The sequence below is a fragment of the Chionomys nivalis genome, chromosome 6, assembly GCF_950005125.1.
Source record: "Chionomys nivalis chromosome 6, mChiNiv1.1, whole genome shotgun sequence".
Lineage (NCBI taxonomy): Eukaryota > Metazoa > Chordata > Mammalia > Rodentia > Cricetidae > Chionomys > Chionomys nivalis.
The window spans coordinates 66,888,964-66,911,699 of NC_080091.1; the positions used below are offsets into that span (position 1 = coordinate 66,888,964).

Here is a 22,736-nt window from a genome sequence, read left to right on the forward strand (position 1 = left end):
AATCGGATGCCTTAGGCAGGCAAGGTAAAACAGTACCACATCTTTACATAATTAAACAAATGTGATACATCTTTACATGGTTAAACAAATATTCCACAACAGAAGGTTCAATGCGTTTTCTCTTTAAACTGTAAATACACAGTCTGCAGTGCACAAAGAAATCATCGTCCCTGTGGGAACGAATGGTCGTGGGTCCTTTCTGAGCACACCTTGAAGTGCCCTCCTGCAGATACTCCCCAACACCCCAGTGAGTTCTCCATTATGTCTCACCCATCAGTGGTTCACCTATTCACTGGATCTGGACTTCCCTGAACTTTTGTGGGGGGCTTCTCAGCACTGACAGGTTGCTTTCCTGTTGGTGCAACATCCCAGCATTCTCTTTATGTCATCTGGCCTTGGCAGGTGCGTACCTTGCTTCTGGTGGACTATACTCCAGAGCATCTGGCTTCTGTTACCTGCTTCAGGTGTAACCAGTAGATGTGGTGCTGCCTGTGCAGGGAAGGCAGGCTGCGACTCTGTGTGCATCGCACTCTGTCCTTTAGGCCTGTTGGCAGAATCTCCCATCGCAACCTTCACTTGGGCTTGGTGTTACTTTTGAAGTCCCTCTACCTGAGGCACCATGAAGATGATAACTACAGGATGTTGCTGCCTTCACAGCCACTTAAAGGCCCTGCTGGTTGCCCCCAGCATAACAGTTGACCCAACAGAGCCTAGAGCTTATGGTCCTGCCCATGGACCAACATCATCATTGTGCCAGTCGCTGTCACCCCATTCCCACTGTCACCCCTAGTTTTTTTCCCTATTGCTGTTGCACAACATCTTGACAAAAGCAACTTAAGGAGAAGGGTTTCTCACAGTTCTAGGGTACAGTCCATCACGGCAGGGAAGACATGACTGCGGGAGCTCGAGATGACTTGTCATATTCTGGCCGTGGCCAGGAAGCAGAAAATGATTAATGCTTGTATTTGGTCCACTTTTTCTTTTTTCTTTCTAAACATTTTATTACATTGTATTTGTTATTATTGTTGCGGGGCAGCACAGTCCACGCATGGAGATCAGAAGACAGCCTGCAGGAGGCAGCTCTCCTTCCACCGTGTTGGTCCTGGAGATTGAACTCAGGTCATCAGACTTAGTGGGAAGAACTTTGACCTGTATAGCCATCCTGCTGGCCAATTTTCTCATTCTTATACAGTCCAGGATCACACCCCAGAGAATGGAGCCACCCAGAATGTGTCGAGGTTCAGTGCCAGCCTGGACCATAAATTATTTCTCTGGACCAGAGGGGAGGTGTGGGGTCAAAGACACAATTCACATGGCTTTTTCGGTAGGGAGATTTTCAGAGATCCCTCATGAAATCCTGAGTTCACATCCTGAAAATTCACTTGCGTTTACTCTCCAAACAGATTTTATACCAAAACGTAAACCAAGGGAGAAATTCACTAGTATTCTGTTTCCTAGGTAACAGGGCAAAGGTCTAAGGTCACATCCACACCTATCTATGCCTCCTCTGTCACATCTTCCTATCTTCCTGCTCTGTATGCCAGCTCTGTCACGTAGGCTGAATTGCATCCTTCAAATTACAAAGAAGGAGCAGAACAGCATTAGCATATCCTGACCCTTTGTTAGGTTTGTCTGGAAAGGCTAAGTGACTGCCTTCTGTGAGGCCAGGTGCAAACTATGGCCTGAGAGTCTGGCTGCCGTACAATGTAGGCATATGGGCCTGTATAATATATGGCCCTGCACGATGAAAGGAGACAGAGACAAAGACCCACATTGGAGCACCGGACTGAAATCTCAAGGTCCAAATCAAGAGCAGGAGACAGAGCACGAGCAAGGAACTCAGGACCGCGAGGGGTGCACCCACACACTGAGACAATGGGGATGTTCTATCAGGAACTCACCAAGGCCAGCTGGCCTGGGTCTGAAAAAGCATGGGATAAAACCGGACTCGCTGAACATAGCGGACAAAGAGGTCTACTGAGAACTCAAGAACAATGGCAATGGGTTTTTGATCCTACTGCACGTACTGGCTTTGTGAAAGACTAGGCAGTTTGGATGCTCACCTTACTACACCTGGATGGAGGTGGGTGGTCCTTGGACTTCCCACAGGGCAGGGAACCCGGATTACTCTTAGGGATGATGAGGGAGGGGGACTTGATGGGGGAGGGGGAGGGAAATGGGAGGTGGTGGCGGGGAAAAGGCAGAAATCTTTAATAAATAAATAAAAAAAAAATATATGGCCCTACAACAATGGGCAGGTCCTCCCTTAATTAACTTAACAAGATACACTCAGAGACTAGTTTAGCCTCAGTGATACAGGAAAGGTATGCCTGGAGGATTGTCTCCTAGGTGACTCTAGAGCTGATCCAGCTGTCACTAACCATCTCGCTCTCGTGTGGTCAAGCTATGCTTTCATGCAGTCACATTTACAGATCTCCCTAAACTCGAATGGAGTTTAATATACCTACCAGAGGTGGGTGATGATGATGGCACACCCCTCTAATCCCAGCACTCAGAGGCAGGAGGATCTCTGTGAATATGTATTCCAGGACAGCCAGGGCTACACAGAGAAACCCTGTCTCAAAACAAAACAAAACAAATAAACAACAACACTACCACAAAAATTTTGGAGACTTAAAATCAGTCTACACTTACTGTCTTACAGTCCCCTTGGGTCAAGAGTCCAGGTCCAGGTATTGACTACTTGGTGTCTTTGGACAAACTTTAGCGGAGCTGATACTAGCATTGTCCATCACCACTCACTGTCACTGCCCCCGTGACCTCAGAAGAAATGTCACTGGGTATCCTTCCTGGATTGCTCTCAAGGCATATTTTATAGACTTCCAGTCAATGCATAGCATAGCTAGTGTAGCTCTGCAATGTACTCAACAGCAATGGCCTGTAGTAGTGACCTTTGCGTCACTGTGGCCAAATACCTGAGGGTAACTTAAAGGGAGGAACCGCGCATTGGCTCAGGGCTTCAGAGGTGCAGTCTGTGGTCACTGGCCTCAGTGTTTCTGCATCCAGGATGAGGTGTCACCATGGTGACAGGAGCCTGTTTCAGAGGAAGTTCTCTCCCTCACCTCATAGAAGACAGGAGGCAGGACAAGGGGGAACTCAGGTGGGAGACAGACTGGCTAGAGTTCCAAGGACACACTCCATGAGACTCATTTTCTCATAAGCCCTTTTCATCACCTCCCAGCAATGTTATTCTGTAAATTCATCAAGGGATTAATCATCAATCCTCTCTGGAAAACACCATCAAAGGCATATCCAAAGACATCCACTTTTTGTCTAGGTGTTTCTTAATCCAGTAAAGTTGATAATCAGCACTAACATCATAAATCCCAAGTAACAGCAATATATACTGTTTTTTTTCTGTCCTTGAATCTGTTTATGTACTGTGTTTGCATTGATTGATTTGTGTGTCTTGAACTACCCTAAAACCAGTATACTTTAAACATAGATGAATTTCTTTGCAGACCTTACACAGAACTAAACAGCATGAGAGGAGATGGTGTTAGGGGTCTCAAGGCTGGAACCAGAAAGCAGTGGTCGGGACTTGGATTCTCAAAAGACAATGGAAAAGTCATTGCCGGAGTGGGGGTTGGAGCGGGACCATCTGTGAACAGGGATTCTGTGAAGTTATGGGTTCCAATGCTGCTGATGCTCCAAGCTCCGACAGATTTCTCCAAAGTCATGGCAGCTCTCATTAATCTCAGTGGAACACATACAAATGCACGAGTGTGTGTGTCTGTGTGTGCACGCGCGCACGCATGTGCAGAGAAAGAGAGAGATATGAATGGGTAAGGAGAGGTAGGACATAGGAGGTGAGGTTAGTCAGTAAGTACGCAAAATGTACATATGTAAAATTGTAAAAAAAAAAAAAAAAGATAAAAATAATCCCAGCACTTGGGAGGCAGAGGCAGGCGGATCTCTGTGAGTTAGAGACCAGCCTGGTCTACAAGAGCTAGTTCCAGGACAGGCTCCAAAACCACAGAGAAACCCTGTCTTGAAAAACCAAAAAAAAAAAAAAAAAAAAAAACCAAAATAAAAAAACAAAAAAAATATTTAGAAATAGAAAAACACATTTTTTTTTTAAGTTATAGGTTCCTGCCTGAGTTGCTAATTTGGTGTTGAGGGGTACCTTCCATGACATTCAAAAACAAGGCCAATCCCAGGTCTTTGTCTCATGAGCAGTTTATCATTGTGAGGCAAAGAAAGTTATTAGAAGGCAGAGGGCTCATAGCCACAGAGAAGCTCTTGAAGGTTTATAAATTGCCTCCAGACAGAAAAGAAAGAAAGTAACCACATTCAACTACGATTGATTTCCACTCAAAGCCTCTTGTTACCCCCAGGGTAATTCGTTTGTGGAGAGGCAGCAGAACACAGTCCTTCCCATATGGCTGCCAACAGCGCTAGAAACACAAGTGAAGCTCACAAGGCGACCGAAGTACAGGGTGTGAGTCTTCAGAGTTGGCAGGAAAGAAAACAGAATAGAAACATTTGGAAGGTGGTGCTTTCTTGGAGTGAACACTGAACTGTGCTTGCAGGCTGTGAGACTCAGTCTTGAGTGCCTCTAACCTGTCGTGGTAAGACACCGTGACGCAGTGCTACACCTTGCAGGTGCTCTTTGTGACACCTAGGTTCTTTATTTGAAAAAGAGCGAACAGGGAACTTGAGAAAGCTTAAGACCCCTTCCCACTTTCCACCTCATAGTTACCTGCAGAAGGAATCACGTATGTGTAGCCACGGGCCACGGGGCCGACTGGAAACATTTAGCACACGGATGGGTGTCTGTCTCCTCTACATGATTCCTTCTTGTCTTGTGGTTTATTGTAAAAAAGCAACCGTCTCAATGTATATGTGAAATCAAGCATTTCTCAGCCAACAGTTCTTTTCAGGGGACTCTCCCTCATTTTATTCATTTATTTATTTGTTAAGATTATTTATCATGTGTAGTGTTCTCTCTGCAGGCCAGAAGAGGGCACCAGATCTCATTATAGATGGTTGTGAGCCATCATGCGGTTGTTGGGAAATGAACTCAGGTCCTCTGGAAGAGCAGCCAGTGCTCTTAACCACTGAGCCATCTCTCCAGCCCGGACCCTCCCTCTTAAAGGCATCTGTGTCACTCACAGACAAATTGTGTCATAGTCTAGGAGGACTTAATCATCTGCCATTCATGCCTGTGGGAAAATTCACAAACTGCAATAAAAATATTTGTCATTCCACATAGAAACCAAAGGGAGGAAATGTTAAAAATACAGAAAAATGACCAAAAAATTAATAATATTGATAACTTCAGAGCGATATCATGAAAATCAGCTCTGACTTTCCACAAGCATATTGTAGACATAGCTTAATTTTAGAATGTATTGCTAAGAGTAAAGCGGTGGTCCTAGGCTGACTTTGGTGCAGACTGCTTGTCTTTAGAGAGTCAGTACAGGTGACCTAAGTACCAGCTGATGGCTGAGTGCTTCTAAGTGATGCTGTCCTACGCCGGTCTTGCAGTCGTGGTGTTTTGATTTGGATTTGTTGTTTCTCTGGTTTTGCTTTGGTTGTTTGTTTTGATTTCCAGTGCTCACCTTCTACTGCAGCACAAAAACCAGCCCCAGTCCCAGCCCCAGCCTCAAAGCCTTGGGATTCTGGGGCCTTCTGTGTTTTAGGATAGTTAGGATCTGTGGCAGCGTGAAGTTAATCTACAAACTACGCTAAATAGTGTCGCATACGTGTGTTGTCTTTCTCTTGCTGGTAGAATCCAGCCACTGTCTCTGGAAATGGAGTCATCAAAATGCCAGTGGCTCTGTTATGATTTCCTTCTTCTGGGCACTAGATGTCACACTAAGTCAAGCTTTAGAAGTGACTTGGCTAAATAGGGCGTGGCGATCTCTACCTATTTTTAAAAAACTACAGCTTTTGGGGAAACGTAAAACTTAACTTTGAATTTCTAGTAGAATTCAGAAAATATTTTCTTTTACTCACATACAGACAATTAGAACTGTTAATCAGAGAACAGCAGCTTCTTGTTATCTCTGTTCAATTAAATTACATCTTGCTTACATGCACATAAAAACTGTTTCAGTCCTAAAACAAAGGGATTTTTCTAGAGACAGTTCATGCACACTCATAGGCGGTCATTTGTGAGGCTTTCTCCCCCTTTTGTTGGTTAGTGTTGAGACAGTGTCTTGTGTAGCCCAGGTAGGCCTTGCACTTGTTAGATCGTGGAGGCTGGTCTTGAACTCCTGATCCTCCTACCTCTGCCTTCCAAGTACTGGAACTACAAACTGATAGTCCTTCGTGCTCTGAGATGAGGATAGGCTGTTCTTCCTACAGAGGAACAGACAGGATCCTAACCTGCCAGGGATGCAGAAGGTCAAAGGGTGATGATGATGTAAGGCTTCCTGAGCTCCAGAGCAGGCTGTGCCCCCACCCTCACCCCCAGCCCCCAAAGCTCACTTACTCTGATTGGTGCTCTCAGAGATCTATAGCTATGTATCCTGGCTGGAGATTTGCCTGTGCAGTCTTTTCGTTGTTGTTGTTATTTGTCTTGTTTTGTTTTTTAAGAAAAAGACCTTAAAGAATCTGAAGTCAGTGACTTAAGTCTTTGCTGAAATTTTGATGAAATTCTATTGAAATGTTTGGAATTCATTGGAGGCTAGAAAGAAATAATTCAAGCCAGATTGAAAGCTTATAATTAAGTCGTGGGTTTTGCAGTTTGTTTTTTCAAGTCACTCAGTAATGAGTTTGAGCTGTGTTTAATTATCTGCATGAGTGTAGGCACATATTTCTATTGTAATTGAGGTTGTAAATCATGTTTCCTAGGTTTTCAGGGGTTGTAGGTAATCCATGATGACTAACGATTTTCGCTGGAACCAACAAATACCATTGCCTTGTGTTGAGGTTGCTTTGATAAATCAGATTCTAATTGATAAAATAACATTTTGTGTGTAGGATGTGTTCGTGTGTGGGCGTGCATGTGTAGGATATGCAGGGGCCAGAGTTAGCCTCAAAAGCCATTCCTCGGGATGCTGTCCACCTTGCCCTTGGGAACAGCATGGTTCACTTGGCCTGCAACTTACGGATTCAATCAGAATGTCTGGCCATCAGGCCCCAGGGATCCACCTGTCTCTCTCTGCCTCCCTCGTTCTGAGACTACAAACTCATGCCTCCACCTCCAGATTTTAACACGGGTTGTAAGCATTGACGTCAGGCCCAAAATACTACTCTCCGGATTCATCTGTGTCTTCCTCTAACTCTGGAGATGGGTGAACAGTCATTTGGACAGTGCTTTGTGATTTTGACTGGTTCTGCTTAGTTCTGATTTGGCACTTTGCCCCTAGGTTGTGTTTGAAACAACCCAAGGTCCCTGGAGACGTCCTTCCTTTCTTCTTGCATGCCAAGGCAGGTGGCAGGCACCCGGATGGAGATAGCACAGGCTGCATTTTCTTCTAGAACTCCGATAGCCATGAGGACCACACATGTTTTGGTTGCTTCTTCCTGTCTGGGAATACAGAAAGGCAGCGGCTCATCTTAGTGGAGGATGTCAGGCTGTCTTTGGATGAAATGGGGAAAAGACTGTTTCCTACCAAGTCAAGGGTTGATTTTTGCTCAGTGGATGAGAAGGTCTGCTCTGTATTCATCAAGGACTTAGTAAGTCAGTGGCTTGGAAATAAAGGACTGCCCCTTCTTGGGGATACAGGTGTTACCTGCCCAGTGGAGTAAAACCAGTGACCTTCAGTTTGGTTTGTGCTGTTTGCTTCCTGATTTTCCCACTGACTGACCTTTTTTAATTTAGAGCCTTCAGATCAGTCCAAGATTCTTCATGGTGCACTTTTAAGAAAATGCAGTGGGTTTTGTTTGTTTGTTTGTTTGTTTTGATTTGGGGGTTTTATTTTGTTTTGTTTTGCTTTAAGACAGGAGCTTGCTACGTAGCTCACACTGACCTATAATGCTTTGTAGACCAGGCTAACCTCAAGCTTGCATCCTTCTGCCTCCACCTCCTGAGTGTTGGAATCATAGACGTGTGCCACCATGTCGAGGTTCACACATAGAAATGTATTGAAGCTCATCTGACTTCAATTCAGCCAGGGTTAACTGAGCACCTGCGACGTGCTAGGACCTCAAAAAACAAGCAACAATGAAAACAAATTGTGTCTCAGTCATAAGACACTTGGAAAAGTATGAGGAAGATGAGACAGCCATGCCATTCAAAAACACTGGCTTGAAGTTGGAATCTTAGTGTGAAAGACAGCCATGTGAGAGGCAGAAAGCAAATGGGTCTGGATACAAAAGGAGGGTGGTTTCTTTATGGTCCCTCAGCCTTGATAAAGCTGAGCTCATCTTTGGGCCCTAACCCAAGGAATCTAAATACCCTGCTGCTGAGTATTTTGTTTTATTCAGGGTGGACACCCCCAAGGCCAGATGGGTTTGTGTGGTTTTGTGAGACCAGCCCAGGGGTTATAGACCATGTGGGCTTCTAATGTATCTGTGAACTATATATTTATTTCCCAACAGGTCATGGATTAACAGCAGTCAAAGAAAAGGCTGGGGCAACCCTACGAATCCACAGTGCCAATTCCAGGTCTCCTGAAGGGGTCCCAACTGATGTCAACAACGGACTCTCTGAAAGTGAGTGGTTCACCTAGTGTTCAGGGGATTTTATTATGCTGTGTGCACAACTGCACAGTGGGAAAAAAAGCCCAAGCTCAGATCAGCAAAACGGATTCTAACAGGGGTCTTCTCTCTTGCTGTGACAGATGTGACTCCAGATCAGGACCCTGCCAGAGGCCCCCACACTTCTCCTCCGCCAGGGGCAGCAGGGTCGAGGGGCATGCTGTCAGCCCTCACCAACGCGGTTCAAAACACTGTGAGTCCCGAGCCGGTCCTTTTCCCTAGTGGCTCATTTCTTTTGATCGCTCCATCTCGTGACCCAGATACATCAGAGAAAAGGCAGCCTTGCTCATGACTTTGGATTACAGTTTGTTATGCTGTTTTGCTACAGAGTAGGTATAACCTTGGATCTGAAATAATAAGGGCAAGATGAAATACAGCCCGTGTTTGAAAGAAGAGAGTGATTTAGAAGAGACATTTTCCCCCCAATCTGATTTAACAGTGTCCTTCCCAGCAGCCGCAAGGGCAACATCTGGGTGGGGGAAGGAACTCAGAGCCGGGACAGCTGTTCTTCCTGGATCATGTCTCAGTTTTCTTAAAATTATGAAATCGTCTACATACAAAGGACTCGTAACAAGTCAGGAGGAATAGCCCAGAGACCCGCCCTGCCATACTCCTGCAGCCCCTACTCTGCCCTTCCTTGCAGAACCCTAATGTATCCCTGCAAGTCCTGCCCTTCCTGTTTATTTATTCATCTTTATGTAAGTTGATTTTTAAAACGACTGATACATAACCATTCTCACCCCTGAAGGAAGCTTGCTCTCCTATCGGCAACAAAACACTGATAGTGCTGAAAGGAAGCCGAGGCACCCCAAGTGAGATGGGGGAGCTAGCTGGTCCTCAGGGCCAGGAAGAAAAGACTCACTCTACTATCTAGAACAAACTAACTAGATTTTCTAAAATTTGGCTCATGTCCTTTTTATATTTATTTATTTATTTATTTATTTATTTATTTATTTATTTGGTTTTTAGAGACAGGGTTTCTCTGTGGTTTTGGAGCCTGTCCTGGAACTAACTCTTGTAGACCAGGCTGGTCTCGAACTCACAGAGATACGCCTGCCTCTGCCTCCCAAGTGCTGGGATTAAAGGCGTGCGCCACCACCGCCCGGCCGCTCATGTCCTTTTTAATCACTTATCTGTTTGTGACTTTGAAGAGAGGTGATTGTCCTCCATGCGCAACAGGAGCCAAGAGCTGACGCCAGATTGTGTCATATGAAGTCAGCTCAACAGTGGAGTGCAATGCACTATGGGAGAGAAGGGGACTGTAGACGAGCAGGGGACATTATCTCACACAGTTGTTAGAGGGAAAGTATGCCAGGAGTAAAGAAAATGACTGTCCGGTACTTGCATCTCGAGAGCCCTCGGCTGGGCAGGAAGAAGGAGGCGTATCAAGAATGTTTGAGAAGTCCCATGGCAGAGCCGCTCAAGGGTGCCCATGGGAGTGGAGGAAGCTCATTTGGTAACTCTGGCATAAAAACATGAACTCATGGCTTGTCATCACACCCCCTTTTTAAAATTAAATTTGTTATTGTGTGTGCATCTGATGGGGTAGGGGCACCTGAACTGTGATGCTCTTATGAACATGAGAGCTTTATGGGGTCAGTTCTCTCCTTCTGCTTTATGTGGCTTCTGGGCATGGAACTCAGTCCTCGGGTTCTCACAGTACAATTGCCTTTACCGACGGAGCCATCTTGCCAGTCCTGAGCAATCGATTCATTCTTGAGTGCACCATCCACATCCTCAGCTCCCTTCCGGTATCCTCCTGAACCCGCACAGCCCCCTTCTCACAGTCCCCAGCCCATATGCAAGCTCGCCCTTGTCCAGCAATGCACCTGTGCTTCCTGTTCTCACTTTATTCTCTGTGACCTGTTGTGGCAGGCTGTTGGGGGCCACGTAGAGCAAAGCGTGAGAAAGTACGAGCCGCTGAGGAGCCACCGTCCTCTGTATTAGCTGCTTTTATCGTCGCTGGCACAGAACGACTAGCAGAAATAAGACAGGGAAGAAGGTTTATTTTGCTTGTGGTTTGAGATGCTTTCGTCACTGCTGCTTGGCCCCACGTGCTTGGACAGGACATTGCAGGAGTGGGAGTAAGAACACAGGGGGCTCTTTGCCTTCTGGCAGCCGGGATGCAGAGAAAGAGGAAGGACTGAAGCCCAAATATAACCTTTAAGGCACACCCCACACACACTGGCCTACTTCCTCCAATGAGGCTCCACCTCCTGAAGCTTCTAGAACTTCCTCAAATAACACTGGTAGATGAGGACCAAGGATGTTCATGAGCCAGTGGGGGGGGGGGGGGGCCTTTATACTGAACCCCTAGCATCCTTCAAAGTGTCTGCTTACAAATCTGTTCCATCGTATAAGTATCGATTTGGTCCTGGATTTGAAAACAAATTCTAAATGCCGGAAATGGAAATGTAATTATGGTGATTGAAAAGCACATGTAGATGATATAAAAATAAAATCTGGCATTTTCGTGTAAGGTGAGGAAAATGCAGGTGTTTGCAGGTTGTAATTCATGTTGTCTTGCTGCAGTCCTGTCTGGAGGCTTCAAAGTAAGTGATTCTGTTCATTTGAGCAGTGTGTGCGCGCCTCGGCTGTTTTAATTTCCGCTAAGAGGAAGACAGTGTCTGGCAAAGGGATTTTCCAGACTGATACCTGGCTAACAGAACAACTTCTACAGCTGGAGGTTCACGGAAGGCAAGCTGTCTTCCTTCATTAATGTACTAATTATATTTGGTGTTCGCCGGTTTCCAAAAGTACGCAAGAACCATCCGAAACAGCCTGAGGGGCTGCTGCTTCAGGGCCCTGGATTAAAAAATCATCTAAATCAGCCTGAGTACTTGACATTTTAATAACCCACCCCAAATAATACCATTACTTATGCTAAAATTCTTTCAAATGAACAAGGCAATTGGGTCATCTGTTAATTTTTTTGTCTTGGATACATATCTATTGATATGCCCAGAGCTACTGACACAAATCCCTAACGTGTACTGTTTCCCTCCCCCCCTCAACACCATTTTTTAATAATACCACAATTATAGAACACATGCTTTTTTCGAGAAAAACAAAGCAGGATTTATATAGATGTTCAGTCTCATGGTGTGAAAAACTTGTGGTTTTCTATTGATTGTAATATTTGAAGAGAGTGACGGGTACATGGGAACTGCGGGCCATTGCAAAACAGCAAGCTGTAGGAAAACCTAGTCTCACGTGGTTTTCTCATTTGCAGGGCAAAAGCGTCTTAAGCGGAGGTCTGGATGCTCTAGAATTCATTGGAAAGAAAACCATGAATGTCCTCGCAGAAAGCGACCCAGGGTTTAAGCGCACCAAGACGCTGATGGAGAGAACCGTTTCCTTGTCTCAGGTTGGACTAGAGATCCTCTATCTAGATCCTCTATCTAGATCCTCTCTCGATTTTCTCCTTTCAGCCAATAAAGTCAAAGCACGCGTTCAAACTTAAGTGGCACAATAAGTAGAGAGAAAGCTGAGTTTCTGACACACTCCTCTGAAATCCCCGTGGGGAGCAAGCGCTGTTAATGGTCCCTTGTGCACGATGTCAGTAAACACAGACATTGTGATAAATGCGCATTTGGATATAGGAGTATGCATGTTGCTGTGCATATAGATGAAACATATGTGCATGCGCACACGCGTGCACACGCTCTCTCTCTCTCTCTCACCAAAAGGCAGTATATTAATCACACTTGCATACTTATTTATTTAGTAATCTGTTGAAGATTTTTCCATGCTTTCCAGCTCTGTGCCTCAGTTTATCCCCTGTGCTACGAGGTGACAGCAATACTTCCTGATAACTATGTTGTGACAGTTACATGAGCTAGCCCAGAACCTGATAAGACACACATGTGTACATACGTGTACAACTTCTGTTCCAGGTAAGATGATGATGATATTGGAGCAGTAAAACTTGAGTCTAAAATCTGGCAAATCCTAGCTATTTTTGTTGTAAAATGAAGAGGGGGCCTGAGTTCCTTTCCCAAACTACCATAATTTTTTTGGTCACAGCTGCAGACTAGCTACATTTAAAAGGTTGCACTGTGCAGGGAAGTGTGGTCCTCAGCACCCACAAAGGCCAGTGAAGACGCTACAATTGAGAGAGTGAGTCACAATGGGAGGTGTCAAAGACGAGAGCAGGGTGCGATGGCTGCAGATGTTGGCGCCTCGTGGAGAGCACCTGCAGGGCTGTCAGTGAGCTGGGGGAGGAGGGTGACGGGAACTGACCTGGGCTCAGAAGGGATCACTGTGGCTACTCTGGTGAAAAGAGAGCGGTGGAGGGAGGACCTAGGACAGGGAAGCCTTTCAGCCTGTGGATCACTCTTGTTCCTCACAGAGTAGATCGTGAGGTGAGCTGAGATGTTCAGGGAGTTACTATCTGAGAGAAAACAGGCAGGAAGCTTCGGAGGCCTGGGAGGACCATGAGAGCAGGTTCCTGTCAGATCCCCAGTGAAGGAGGACCAATGGGGCCTGGGAGGACCATCAGAGCAGGTTCCTGTCAGATCCCCAGTGAAGGAGGACCAATGGGGTCTGGGAGGACCATCAGAGCAGGTTCACATCAGAGCCCAGTGAAGGAGGACCAATGGGGCCTAGGAGGACCATCAGAGCAGGTTCCTGTCAGATCCCCAGTGAAGGAGGACCAATGGCGCCTGGGAGGACCATCAGAGCAGGTTCACATCAGAGCCCAGTGAAGGAGGACCAATGGGGCCTAGGAGGACCATCAGAGCAGGTTCCTGTCATATCCCCAGTGAAGGAGGACCAAAGGGAAGACTGGGTGGAAGTGTGCCAGATTCCACACAGCTTAAGGAGCTTGGGGATGGTATGGGTCCTCTGGGTATTGTCAGCTAATGCCAATAAGACGACCCCTACCCCAAACGCTAATGCTCTGAGGTCAGGGCCGCTGCTGAGATTTATTACAAGTGTTAAACCTTCCCAGTGATGGCTTCACTGGGTTATTTTGAAAACCTTAACAGTCAGAACCTTACTAATTTAGTCCTCAAGAGAGACAGGAGAGAGAATTCCTTCCACGGCCTAGCGAGTTCTTGGCTAACAACCTTAAGAACCCAAAAGGAAAATGAGGCTGCCTGTTTTATTGGCACATAATAAACACCAGCCTCTATTCCTGGATGATCTTCCCCCTGTGACCTTGTGGCCTTGGCCCGTGTATTTATGGGGCTCTCTGCAGATATTAAAGGACTCCATAAACCTAATGTCCTTGTAAACTTAATGAGAAATCAAATAAAAGATGCTTAGCACCAAAGCAAGCAAGTGCAGAATATTGTTAATAATGGATAGCCTCCATTCTGTCGTCCTTGTATTTAAACAATAAAATAACTGGAGGAGTTGGGGGTGTCTCTTTCTTAGCATGCACAAGGCCCAGGTTCCATCCCCAACACTGTAAATGTCGGTGATAGGAGGGAAGAGGAAGGGAAGTGAAGGGAGAGGAGAGGAAAGAAGAAAGAAGTTGAGGAAGGAAAGACAGAAGTTATTAATGTGAATGGAAATTCTGCCCAAACATCTATAAGCCGATTTCTATTCAGGGTTCATTTGTTAACCCCTTTCATTGAAGATGCCTCATGCTTCCTTTGTGGAAATTTTTTTTTTTTTTTTTTTTTTTTTTTTTTTTTTTTTTTTTTTTGGTTTTTCGAGACAGGGTTTCTCTGTAGCTTTGGTGCCTGTCCCGGAACTAGCTCTTGTAGACCAGGCTGGCCTCGAACTCCCAGAGATCCGCCTGCCTCTGTCTCCCGAGTGCTGGGATTAAAGGCATGTGCCACCACCGCCCAGCTTGGTTTTTTTGTTTTGTTTTGGTTTGGTTTGGTTTTTTGGTTTTTGGTTTTTTTGGAAAATTTTTTTTTAAATGTAACAGGAAACTCAGGCCAGCTTCTTTCTGTTTTGAAATCTGCCTGGGAACAGAATTCTCAGTAAGATAGCAAAGAATTGGCATTTCTCAGTGTCAGGCTAACTATGGTGCTGTTGGCATACCAAAGTGCATGCTGGCCTCCAGGCACACTCAGTACCTGTGGCTCCTCTTAGCTCTTCTCACCCCAGCTCCCCTTCCTCCAGCTTCTCATTCCTGTATAACCCTGACATTTCTCCATTTCTGCCAGGCTCTTTTTGCTCTTTGCTTTCTCTTTCTTGCTCTCTCTCTCTCTCTCTCTCTCTCTCTCTCTCTCTCTCTCTCTCTCTCTCCTCTTTGCTGTCTCTCTTTCCTTCCTCCCTCGCTCTCCCCGTCTCTCTCCTGTCATGGCTGCATTCAGTCTACCAGCCGGCCATGTTTGTCTGTTACTCCCTCTCCCGACTCTGGGCTCGTCCACTGCCTCTGGCAGTTCTCTCTCTCTCCTGTCTACAATAAACCCCTTCTCCTCAGCCATCCCTTGGAGTAGTCATTTCCTCCTTTATACGTCCAGTGCACCGAAAACTGTCAGTATAGAAAATGTGGACACTTGAGAAAAAGAATCAACCACATGTGGGGAAAACCTCAGTGCGCAGAAGCCCCTGTGTGCTTCCTTTTGCTCTTACTCCTAGGCATGGAGGCTTGCTTTGCTTGGCTCAGAGGAGAAATGAAACAGAATAGGTAAATATTAGTAAACAGTATCAATCGTGTATCTATTTGCCATTCTTTTAAAATGTATATTTTAAATAAAATATAATTACATTGTCTTCCCCCCTCCTTTTCCTCTCTCCAACCCTTTCCATGGGCCCCTTACTCTCTCTCAAATTCGTGGCCTCTATTCCCTTAACGTGTGTGTGTGTGTGTGTGTGTGTATTTCCTTAATTGCTGTAATGTGTGCGTGTGTATAATTTTGAAGCATATAAACACAACCTGCTTAGTCTGTATAAAGTTACATATATGTATATGTTTTCAGGCTGACCATTCAGTTTGGGATACTTGGGGGCCCTTCCCTGGGGAAGACTATTTCTCTCAGCACTTCTTAGTTGCCTATAGGTTTTTGCATAGGTTGAGGCCCCACTAGCTTCCCCCTTCACATTAGCATATCCATTGGTGTTGTCTTTGTTCATGTCTTGTTTCGGTAGCCATGGTGATGAGACTTCATGGGGAACCTGAAAACCTCCTCCCTGAGGACTAGTTTTTTATGGTCACAGAAGGCACCATGCAAGCCTCCAAGGAACAAGAGCCACCCATAGTCCTAGCCAGTTCTGATGCCCATGAACTAAAGCAATGACCAGCATGGGGAAGGGTGTAATAGTGGCACAGATACCTAGGCAGTAACCAACAGCTTTCTAATTGCACCCAATGTCCTCTCAACAATAGGGAAATTATACCTAGTACTGGAAACCAAACCACTCACCCAAAGCTAGTGAGGTCATGAGGGAGAACCCACTACCACCTACTCACAAAGAATCATTTTGAGAAATTCCAAGTGATAAAGGTGATTGTTTTCAGATAATGTCCATCTTCCCCACCACCTCTGTATCTTGCACAGGAAGGCAGCGTGGAAGGAGCTGTCTAGTACATGACCATTGTGTCTCTGCAGATGCTGAGAGAGGCCAAGGAGAAGGAGAAGCAGAGGCTGGCCCAGCAGCTCACAGTGGAGAGGACTGCACACTACGGGTTGCTTTTTGATGAATATCAAGGTTTGTCACACCTGGAAGCCTTGGAAATTCTGTCCAATGAGAGTGAGAGCAAGGTACATCCACATGGGTCATTTGAACAGCCTTATTGGGTGATGCGTTTCCTTAGCAAAACAACATGTTTTCTCACCTCGTGACTTATGCTGAGGTCTCACGTGCTGTCCAGTTTGATGTCCCCTCTAGATGCTTATGGTTTCCTCTCTGCCCTGTGCTCACCTGTTATTCCACCTAGCCCAGAAGGCTCAGCAAATCAAGAGTCCTTACTACTCTTCTTCAGGGCAGAAAAGGCTGCTCTTAAACTTGCCTGCCAGGCCCTCTTTTTGGTGATCTCATTCCCCGATCAGAGATCCCTCACCAGCCTGTGCCTTTATTCTACCCAGTGAAGACGGAACGGCTTGTGTTTCTGTTAGACTGTGGACCTTAAGTGTGTGTTCTTTCATGAGTTCAGTGTTACTTATTTGGTCACCTTCATCAGAATATCTGGGTCAAAAAAAGACAAAGCCATCCCTCCAGGACCTATTTGAAAATGCTCCCACTGAGAAACCTATGAAGCCTAGATCACCAAACAGACAGTATACATTCATACTCTCCCATATGACGCCAGGAAGATGATTCACTGTGGATTGGAGGCAAGGCTAGGCTACGTGAGACTCTGTCTCAGGAAAGAAGCCAACCGTGCTAGCGGGATGGCTCCATGGGCAAAGGCACGTGCTGCCAAGCCTGACTACCCGAGTTCAATCTCCAGGACGCCCAAGGTGGACGGGGAACTGATTCACGCCCAGGCTGTCCTCTGGCCTCCGTGTGCACACACAAATAGAGTTTAAAAATTAAACTATTTTAAAAAAGCAAGCGAGCAAGCAAAACACTGTTGAAGGATAATTTTTTTTAAAAAAATGAAACAAAACGATGAAAATCATGACTCATACTGATACAAAATAAGCACCTAATAAAGATCTTATTTAGCTCATTAATTAAATGAAGAAAATAGGCAGGTGTTCTGGCCAGCTGTAGAGAAAACCAGAAAAAGAATGTTGAATCATAGTTGCAAATAGACCCAAGTTTGCCAAAGGGGGAGGGGGCGGGGGGAGGCAGCTTGCCCTCCGCCTGCAAAACTCACCTAAAATCTGGCTGCGTGTCTGCAGAGAGACGGCTTTGCTTTGCACTGCCATCAGCCTTCCACAATTTGCACGGTTGTAAAATTGCTCCCTACATTCAGAATCTCATAATCCGGTAAAAATAAAAATGCAATTTCCCACCAAAGCACAAAATTCTCCCCGTGAAAGCTGAGTCTGGAATCAGCCTTTATGCTATTATGCATCAATTTGAGGCTGTGGGAATCTGGACCTCTCTTATTGCAATCTGCTTGACATGACAATGATGGTAAAACCCGCCTTGCCAGGATTTCTAAAGGGATTCCGTGAGATAGCGTGCAAAAGAGCTCGTAGCAGCAAGCCTGGTACAAATAAGGTGCTCAGTAAATGCTAGCGGCTGCTTAGCGCACCCACGGGTTTGAGTAAACATAGTGTTGACAGCTTTGTATTTCACATGCGCTCTGATGCTGTAAATATCTGTTGTTGTTATTATTTACAACATTACAGGAGACTGGCCCCTACCCTGACAATAATAGAGAGGTTGCATTCTGGTTGGTTCCATCACAGACCTCAATTGCAAAGCAGCCCTTGGGTTCTTCAAACAATCCTCCTGCCTCAGCCTCTTGAGTGCTGAGATTACAGGTGTGAACTTCATAAGGTCCCATCCATGAGGAGTTGGCTACGTTGCTCTGGGCCATACAGCGAGACAGCACAAGAGAGTGGAATGACCCACTCACTCAGGCCCAGGAAGCAAAAGAGAGGAAGAGGCCAAGACCTCACAGCCCCCTCCAAGGATAGGTCTCCAGTGACCTAACATCTCTCCCTACCCCCACCCACAAAGGCTCTACCACCTTCCAGTAACTCCAAGCTAGGGAGCAAGCCTTCAACTCAGGGACCTTTGGGGAACATCCTAGAGGGGTCCATATCTTCCTTCCCTTTGTGCATTGTTTCCATAAGCTTTGCTTTCTTTCCCCAGCCTGGAGCTTTCTGTGACATTCAGGGAGAAATGCAGAACTTGTAAAAAGTTCTGAGTGCTGCTGTCATAAGCAGTCTTACAAATCTATGTGAAAACCAGCAGAAGTCATTTTCACTCCTGTGACAGCCCAGAACGGAGAACCTGGTCAGCAGGCAGCTTCCTGTACTCAGGGGTTAGATTAAAGGACACAGGCCCTCAACAGGAATACAAGCGGAAGCCCTTATTGAGGTCTTCAGGCACAGCTAATGACACACTGTGGCTACCAGAGATGTATTTATAGCACGGTGACTGTGGGTGATGGAAATGTACATATTCAAAATTGCTAAAAGCATAAACTTGAAACATTCTCACCACAAAAATGGTGTGAGGCAATGTTTCATAGATACGTTCACTGGCATGATGCACCCAGTGTGTACACATGTCAGTCACCACGCTGTGCCCCATAGATACAAGCATGGTGACATGGGCCTGAATCCCAGCCATTGAGGAGCCTGAGGCAGATTGGCTTCAAGTTCGAGGATTGTCTGGGTTACAGCATGAGTTCAAGGCCAACCTTGACAACCTAAGGAGACTCTGTCTCAGATTAAAAAGTGGATGAAAAGAAATTTTAAAATGACGGAGGATAAAGCTCAGGGATAGATAATGCACAGGGTCCTGTGTTCAGTTCCTAGCGCTGAAAGAAATTATTTAAATTCAGTCTAAACTTAAAAATAAGGGCCAGCAAGATGGCACATCTGGTGCAAGCACTTGCTGCCAAGACTGTGACCTGAGTTTGATCCCTGGCACCCACGGAGCAGAGGGAGAAAATCTCTGCCCTTTATGTGCGCACACAGACACACACATGCACACACTAAACATGTGAGAAATAAAGTAAATAAGAAAAGGACTTCAGGCCTTTGTAGTTTGGAGGGAGGTAAAAGGCTTACCTAGCATATGAAGGGTCCTGAGTTCAAGTCTCAACCACCTCGAAAACAGACAGTAGGAAAAAACCTCACAGGATGACTCCCTAAAATTGAACTCTCAATAAATACATCCTACAAATTATTTGAGACACACTAAGAAAATAATCATTGCGTGTCTGAAACACAATTTAACTGAGTTGCCTATGTTTACCTGGCAACCTTACGTGTCTAAGGCTCCAACTGTCTTTTGCCTCAAACTGCTGTGCATGGGTAAGGGAGATACCATTGTTCCAACTCCACCCACATCCCCTTGCAAGCACCCGCTTCTAGTCATCACCCGGGTTCACACTGCCTCAACACAGCTCAGGAAAGAGACCCTCTCAGTAACCTGGAGGGCACTCTGGAAGAGGAAGCATCCTGTGTGTCCTGTGGACTCTCCTGTGTCCAAGTTTAAAAGGAGTATTGGATGGCACCATTCTCTAGTGCTTTATGGTCTTCTGAGTCCCGTCAACCCGAGGAAGTAGAGAGGACGCTGCCATTTGAAAGCTGTGGATAAGAAAGGACGCTCATTACGTCCACTGTTATTTCATTGACTGAGACTCAGGCACAGCAAGGAAAAAGGAAGGCAGGAAGAATTGGTGCTGGAGAGAGGGCTCAGTGGTTAAAAGTACCTGCTACGTAATCATGAGGACTGGGGGTCAGACCTTAACACCCACATAACAACGTAACAGTCCGTGCACACCTACACCACACTGGTCTTCATGCACACACATCGTCATCGTGCACACACACACCACATCATCATGCACACACACACTGTCATTGTGCACACACACCACACTTTCATCATGCACACCCACACCACACTGGTCTTCATGCACACACATCGTCATCGTGCACACACACACAGTCATCGTGCACACACACACTGCACCTTCATCGTGCACAACACAACACCACACCATCATCATGCACACCCACACCACACCATCATCATGTACACATACACCACACCATCATCATGTACACACATCACACCATCATCATGCACACACACACCACACCGTCATGTACACATACACTGTCATCGTGCACGCACACACACCACACTGTCATTGTGCACACCCACACCACACCGTCATCATGTACACACACACCACACCATCATCGTGTACACACACACCACACCGTCATCATGCACACACACACACCACACTGTCATTGTGCACACACACACCACACCGTCATCATGCACACACATCATCGTGCACACACACACACACACCACACCTTCATTGTGCACACACATATCACACCTTCATCATATACACACACAGTATTAAATAGGATCAGATTGGTTCTAAGCCAGACCTGGCAGTGTGATACATAATAAATGTGAAAAATAAATCATTTTGTTTCCATTACACTCAGTTGCATTTTTTTCTTTTCATGGACACCCTGTGTACCCTCGTGTGACCTGAACAATACTCTACATAGTACCAAGCAGTCAGTCAGCATTCCTTTAGTATTGAAGAATGCATGATTATTTATTATTTATTCTTGAATCCAACTACAATTCAGTGCACATCACTGTGGCCCAATGGAGAAAGAGAACATAATAAAAGCCAGGCTCTCAGAAGGCCAAGGCCAGAAGGACTGGCCAGGAGCCACAGAGCGGGGCACATTTGCTGCTACCTGCCGAACTGCAGGGCTAATGGGCTTCCTGTTGATTTTCTGCCAAGTGTCCTCCAGAGCCTTGGGCAGGCACCCAGTGATGTGCTTAAGCACTCAGGAAAATGGAGTCTGTCAGCCTGGATGCCCTGCCTGACTCTTACCCTGGTGTGTTGATCTACTGCCCCATGAACATTGCAACCTAACCCAGGGCGGACTGAGCTCCTCTGCGGATGCTCCCTCCAGCATCTGACTTGCAAAATGAAAAAATAAAAACTTACAGCCTTACCTCATTTTCTAATATGATATTTCATGCCCCGTGACCAATCTAGAAATTCAAATTAGTCTTCAGAGGATGGCTGGCCATCTGTACTTGTTTTGAAGTGTGCACAGAGGGTACTGTCAAAAGAGACTCCGAAGGGGAGCAGGGGTGAGGTCAGTTCTCTCCCAAGCTCTCCTTGCCCAGCTCCTTAGCTTCCCTAAGGCAGAGTGACCCTGCTGTGCCCTTCCCCCACATCTATTCAGGCTGAAACCGTTGATTTGGGTTTCTTCCTTCCTCCACAGCAGTGGTTTTCGGCCTTCCTGATGCTGTAACCCTTTAATACAGCTCCTCAGGTTGTGCTGGCCCTCAACCATATAATTATTCCACTGCTGCTTCCTAACTGTAATTCTGTGACTGTTAGGAATCGTAATGTCAATATCTGATATTCAGGATATCTGATACACGGCCCACAGTTTGAGAAACTGCTCTAGACTCTTAGCACTCAGAAAGGAAAAAGTATCTTGGGCATTTTGGTAAACTTAGGGTAAGTCTTGTCTAATAAGTACTTATGTAGCTATGTGTGTGTGTGTTTGATATTTCATTTATTGAGCATCATAGGTTTTAAGCCAGTTCTTTTGCTTTAATGATCAAGGTGACCTTGTAAGATAGATATAAACAGCCCCTACTTCATAGAGAGAGCCAAGGCATAGGAATATAAATTATACAGGGTCAACAATTAGTGAGTGAGGAACTGATATTTGAGCTGTCTGGAGGTCAAAATGTGTTTTAACCACTATGATAAATGGTTCCCACCCTCATTGACCAGCGCCATTTGCTTCATATTTGTTCTTTACCGCACAAGGGACCATAAGGAAATGCGGGTCCTGCTTTAGGAGCGAGGTAATTAGTCCTGCGTTGCAACTTGTTTCTATAACAGTAATTCAGAAGCTGAGGCAAGAGGAGCTCAAGTTCAAGACCAGCCTGGACCTTAAAGTCAGTCCAAGGCCAGTCTGGAATATATACTGAGATGTAACAGGAATAGCAAAAGAATGAAAAGCCTGAGGCCCAGGGAGCCGATGCTCTGAACGGGTGGGCATAGAGCCAACTTTCCCTTACCTCCCACACTGCTGTTCTCTCACTTCAGTCTTGGGAAAACTGAGAGAGGTGGGTGGATCTCTGTGAGTTCGAGGCCAACCTAGTCTGTGTTCACGAGAAGAAACGATGACACTTAAGATGATCATTTTTTTTTCCAGGTCCAGTCATTTTTAGCATCGCTGGATGGAGAGAAGCTAGAACTCTTGAAAAATGACCTAATTTCTATCAAAGACATCTTTGTAGCCAAAGAATCAGAGAGTGAAGCAAGTCCAGAAGAACAAGGTAAAGAGACGTAAACAGCAAGATAAACCCATGGGACGCAGTTGCTGAGAAACAGCCCTTTGAACTGGGGTTTACTTAATTCCAGTGCTCATCTTGAATGCCCTGTGCAGCTGTTGTGGGTACCTAGACTGGTCACAGTATAGTCCTCTCTTTGCTGAGCAGGAGCCCCTTTCTCT

At 45.7% G+C, this 22,736-nt stretch overlaps 1 protein-coding gene across 1 annotated transcript in view; it reads left to right on the plus strand.

Annotated features, from left to right (window-relative positions):
• Positions 1-22,736, plus strand: part of Fam114a1 (family with sequence similarity 114 member A1) — a 69,702-nt gene that overhangs the window by 27,633 nt on the left and 19,333 nt on the right. Inside the window, exons 4-8 of the mRNA XM_057771916.1 lie at positions 8,515-8,628; positions 8,757-8,866; positions 11,906-12,040; positions 16,185-16,337; positions 22,437-22,560. Of these exons, the coding sequence (XP_057627899.1) occupies positions 8,515-8,628; positions 8,757-8,866; positions 11,906-12,040; positions 16,185-16,337; positions 22,437-22,560 (636 nt within the window). The remainder of the gene's footprint in view (positions 1-8,514; positions 8,629-8,756; positions 8,867-11,905; positions 12,041-16,184; positions 16,338-22,436; positions 22,561-22,736) is intronic.